The sequence below is a fragment of the Apaloderma vittatum genome, unplaced genomic scaffold (genome assembly GCF_000703405.1).
Source record: "Apaloderma vittatum isolate BGI_N311 unplaced genomic scaffold, ASM70340v1 scaffold38147, whole genome shotgun sequence".
NCBI classification, from domain to species: domain Eukaryota; kingdom Metazoa; phylum Chordata; class Aves; order Trogoniformes; family Trogonidae; genus Apaloderma; species Apaloderma vittatum.
Genome location: NW_009726259.1, coordinates 10957 through 15458, shown reverse-complemented (window position 1 = coordinate 15458; position 4502 = coordinate 10957). Strand labels below are relative to the sequence as shown.

General features: G+C 46.6%; 1 protein-coding gene across 1 annotated transcript; it reads right to left on the bottom strand.

Moving 5' to 3' along the window:
- Positions 1 to 256: 256 nt before the first annotated feature.
- Positions 257 to 3878, bottom strand: LOC104276785 (gasdermin-A-like). Its single transcript, XM_009873217.1, has 9 exons — positions 3665 to 3878; positions 3309 to 3501; positions 2997 to 3162; positions 2811 to 2904; positions 2329 to 2376; positions 1899 to 2053; positions 1343 to 1493; positions 1035 to 1108; positions 257 to 493 (listed from the first exon to the last, which is right to left on the bottom strand). Exons 1-9 carry the CDS (start codon positions 3876 to 3878, stop codon positions 257 to 259), a joined length of 1332 nt encoding a protein of 443 aa, XP_009871519.1.
- Between the last annotated feature and the right edge of the window lie 624 nt (positions 3879 to 4502).

Here is a 4502-nt window from a genome sequence, read left to right as displayed (position 1 = left end):
CTAGTGGATCTTCTGGTTGGTGCTTTGCATTTGTATGGGGGGAAGGAGTAATACATTTTGGGGTCCAGATTCTGGTTTCTATAAGGAGTTTTCTTGCCAAAACCCGGCTTTTCCCGCTCGCTTCAAAGCAGCACTGAGCATTAGTAAGGAATTTCTCACCTATTTAGGGGTCAAGTTTGGAGAGAGAAACTGGCTTGCAGTAAGAGACTTCAAAATACCTTGGCAAGTGGTTCCCTAATGGGAGAACACGTGTGGCCTAATGTGAGTTACTCAGAAGATCAAGGATGTACAGAGACACGTACAGGGCTGCTACGGCTGAGAAGGCGTCTTCTGTGCAGGTGGCAGATCCGTCTTTCTGGAGCTTCACTCCGCTCATCTCGACCACTGCAATGGTTAATTTTTGTTGCTCCTCTCGTGAGAAGGAGAGCAAGCCAGCATCCACGCTGAAACACCGACTGATGCGTCCTAGCTCGTGTTCCAAGATGCTTGCAACCTTCTCAACAATAACAGGAAAAGCAAAGTCAGTGTTTTAGTACTCACATCTGTGAAAGTCATTAAGTAAATGATCTCTTGGACTTGCGGGGCACATTAACCATCTTACGGGCCCACTAAATAATCTCCATTTATTTGTGGGACTCTGCACCTTGAAAAGACTATCGTGCTTCTGTATTCAGTTCCCAGTTTCTTGCAAATTTGTTCTGTCCAAGAAATTGCAATTGTAGTGTGTTTTTGCATTTTGTTTTGGGCTTTTTTTAGAATCAGGAGCCAGAAAGTTCTGACTACCATTTGAAGAACTGGTATCCAATTTAATATTTTTTATCAGCAGAAGAGATGTTAGAAATAGTTGGTTTGGGGTGGTTTCTCTCAAAGTGATTATTCTGATCCCTGCCAAGTTTGAAGCAATAATTCCTTCCCTTATTCCCAGCATAAGCTAAGATCCTGCTGCCTCTATCACCACCTAAATGTCGCCTTAGTTAAAATAACACCCCCCCGGCCCCTTCATTTTGAACCAAATGCAATACGTGTTCTCTCACCAGCTGAAGCTGTTGGGATGTGATCTTCTCTTCCGAGGACTCCAGCAAGAGCAGCTGCTGATCCTCTGTTAGCTCTGCAGAATTAAAACAGGTTTGTACCAAAAAATAACCCCACCCCCGTTATTTCAGAGAGAACTGGTGAGATACGACCATCGGCTGTCGTGCAGGGAATGCTTGTTTGGCCAAAAGCTCTTCAGGTGTTTTAAACTCTTAAGTTTTTGATATTCTGCGAGTCTCGCTGGTAGGAATGGTCTTAATATATTCTGGTGCTACTGGGTTTTCCTGTTAAAATGGCCCGAGAGCCTTACCGTCCAGTGCGTCGAGAGCGTAGGTGATTGTTCTTGCCAGCTGAAGGAGGACAGACCTCGGAAGGCGCTGTAAGCTGCTGAGCAGGTCTTTTACGTCTGGGCTTTCTGTTTCGAGCTCACAGCTACCGACTTCACCAAGAACTGCTTCCATCTAGGGGGTAAGAAAATGTAACTTCAGAGTTTTAGAGGAAAGGCTGCTGATGGTCACCTGCAGTCTAACCACAGGAGCATGTGAATGGTCATGCAATATGTGTTCTCCTCTCCTTAAGTTATTAACGAGTCTGTAATTGAGGCTTCAGCGCCCACGCTGGCTCCAGCTAAAGACAGGATATGAAATTTAAATGGTTTGATACCTCCAGGTAAATCTGCTGGGCTCTATTTGGGACATATCTCAGCAGCTGACTCTGTCCTGAGCACCTTCTCTCTGGACAGATGTGCTGAGCGAAGGGGTTTTGGATTGGTAGTTGTGGCAGAGGAGAGATGACTCCTGGGGCAAGGTGTGATCAGGGATGTCTGGGGGGCTGCAAAGCCTGGCAGTAAGAAGACCTTTGCCTACTTGGTGGGTCAGTTCTTGAAAGAGGCTCCTGTCTCTCATCACTGCTTTGATGGCTTTTAAAAGTGTGACGAACATATCGGAAGACAGCTGGGAAAGGATTTGACAGTGGTTCTGAACTTCTTCCTTCAGTCGTCTTAACTTTTGTGGTGAGAAACCTGAAAACCGGTAAGAGTCCAAATATGTTACTTCTCAACTAGGCAATCCCACAAGAAGTTCACCAGCACCCCTGCATTAAGAATTTGAAACAGTTCCATGAATATTTTCGAAAGCAACAGGGAATTCTGAGTTGGACAGTTGCCATGTCTCAGGTGATGGGTAGAACCGTCCAGGAACCACCTCGCTTTTAGGGGGTTATGTTTGTCCTGAGAGATTCCATCTTACCCAAGGGGGGGTAAAAGTGCAAGTAGAAGGAGCAGAATCCTTTGCTTACCATCAGATACGATGCGTAATATCTTTCCATGTGGGCTGTAGACAAGACCTGCAACAGGACAAAAAGGGGCATTGCTGATTTAGAAAAGTACTTAAAGCTGCACAGGTATTCTTTTTACCTGTGTTGGTTTTAGGGCTGGAGCTACTGGTATCCCCAGTTTGAAATCTGACATGCTGGCCCTAGGTCGGACTGGTGTTTGCACCTTTCTCCAGTGCATCTGTCTTTTGCTAAGAAGCAACTTCCCGTACCCCTTTTTCATTTATTTGTCAACCGCCTCAAACTGCATCTCCTTCCCCAAGCAGCTCTTTTAGGTACTACACACGGCCTTTTCCGAGGCCGCTTTGATCATTGCGTGTGTTCATGTCCTTGTAAATGAGCCAAGGGTGGCCATGAGGCTGAGCGAGGCTTAAGAAAATGTTTTTCCTCCTCCGTATTGTTTCCCGAATGGAGGAGTGAGTTGGTAGTTTCTGGAAGTTACTTACCCCACGATCCCTCTGTAATGGCCAGCTCGATCACCCTGAAGGCGAGGGTGCAGCCCTTGGGGATAGTGATGCTTTGTTTGATCTGTTGGGTGCCCTGGTGAGGGAAAAAGATCTGTTAGGGGGCTGGATGCAGGATGCTGGATGTCAGGGAAGGGCTGACTCCTGAGCCTGAAAGAGAAATCCAACCTTCACGCAAAGCTTGGCGTAAATCTGGGCCATGAAGCTCCCCTCTGCGTGGGTGGATTCCTCATATCTGGTCTCCTCTGAGGTTTCTATTGCCTCGTGCACCACATACAAGTGTTGTTGTGTTTTCATTATTTGCTGAATGAAGGAGTGATTCACATTCATTTTTCTGGAAGAGAAAAAGGGTGCAGCATCCCGACTGGTTTTCTGTGATTTCTGACAGAAGTACAGCAGCCTGCTGGGAGCCAGCAGCCTTGTGCTCGTGTCATTTCTCGCATTACACGAGGGTGCGTTCTCCCTTCGTGTCTGCCTCACCTCTTTGTCAGTGCCTCCAGTTTTGGTATTGGGATCTGGTTGTTCTCCAGCTTGATGGACCACGCTTCGGCCAAGGAGGCAGCTGCTTTCATCTCCACGCTTGCAGGGTCAGCCTGGAGGCTCAGGCTGCCGTCAGCTGTGTCGCTGGCGCTTCTTTGGATTACGAGTTGGTCACCTCTGCTGAGGAGGGACTCTGAAATAATTCAATGCGTTAGCTTAGGTGGGACGACACAGACTCAGCGTTACAACGCTTGCGCACACAAGAAAGGTCAAACATGGTAGAATTCAGGCACGAATGGTCCAGATGTTTTGTCAGTGGGAATTGTGAACTTAGGAATGGTAAATGGGGGCTTTACCTGTGCTTTCGTCATCTTCTTCAGGCAGCAGCACGTCATTGAGGCTGTACCCTGTCTGTCTGTAAGAGGGACCGGAGCGGAACATGGCTTTTGTCTTTCTTCTCACTAGGCAGAGGGGTTTGAAATCTTCATGGTCTAAGATGCTGTGAACTGGAACCAGTTCTCCTCCTGGATCCATCTGATGAGCTATGGATCTGGTGACTTTCTTAAACATTCTGCTGTGGCTGGATGACTTTTTGAACTGAAGCGAAGTGTACTTGTGCCTTAGAAAGGAGGCAAGACAGGTAAAATTACCTGAAATACAAGCGGAAGGTTGTAGCAAAATATGGTACTTTAATTATTAAGAACTTTTCAAAATTGATAATAACCAAAAAAAGGCTGCATTAATACCAGGAGACAACTTTCACAGGGTTGTGTATAGGGAAGCCTTCGGAGGGGAAGGAGTCTGAGCTGTGGCTTGCTAGCAGGCTTGTTCAGACTTTGCTAGTGAGCTCCAGGTGTCACAGGGCTGAGAAGGCAGCCAGCGCTTCCTGTGGGGACCGATCTTCAGCGCCCCAGTTCGTTACTGTTCTTTCTTTCCATGAAGATTTTTTTTTTTTTTTGCATATACCAGTACCTACGATAAGAATTGTCGTTACTAATCTGACGTTGCTCCTTAACCTAGGTCCTATCATGGTCCTAAATGCTTTAATTAAGACATTGCCCTGCCCTAAGCCTAAACATTAAAAACCTTGAGCAATATCTCGCTGTGTTTTACTGTTTCAGTGTTTCCTGGTGTACCCTGTGCCTGGCAGACAGGGATGGTTTGCCGTTGTTCTGAAGCAGAGCATTAGAAAAA

Bases quoted from the DNA above. Each gene is read 5' to 3' on its own strand.
- LOC104276785 (XM_009873217.1), bottom strand. From the start codon at position 3,878: ATGTTTAAGAAAGTCACCAGATCCATAGCTCATCAGATGGATCCAGGA. The intron at 2,905-2,996 runs GTTGGATTTCTC...TTCCCTCACCAG, and splicing joins ACGCCAAGCTTTGCGTGAAG to GGCACCCAACAGATCAAACA. The intron at 494-1,034 runs GTGAGAGAACAC...ATTGTTGAGAAG, and splicing joins CATCCCAACAGCTTCAGCTG to GTTGCAAGCATCTTGGAACA.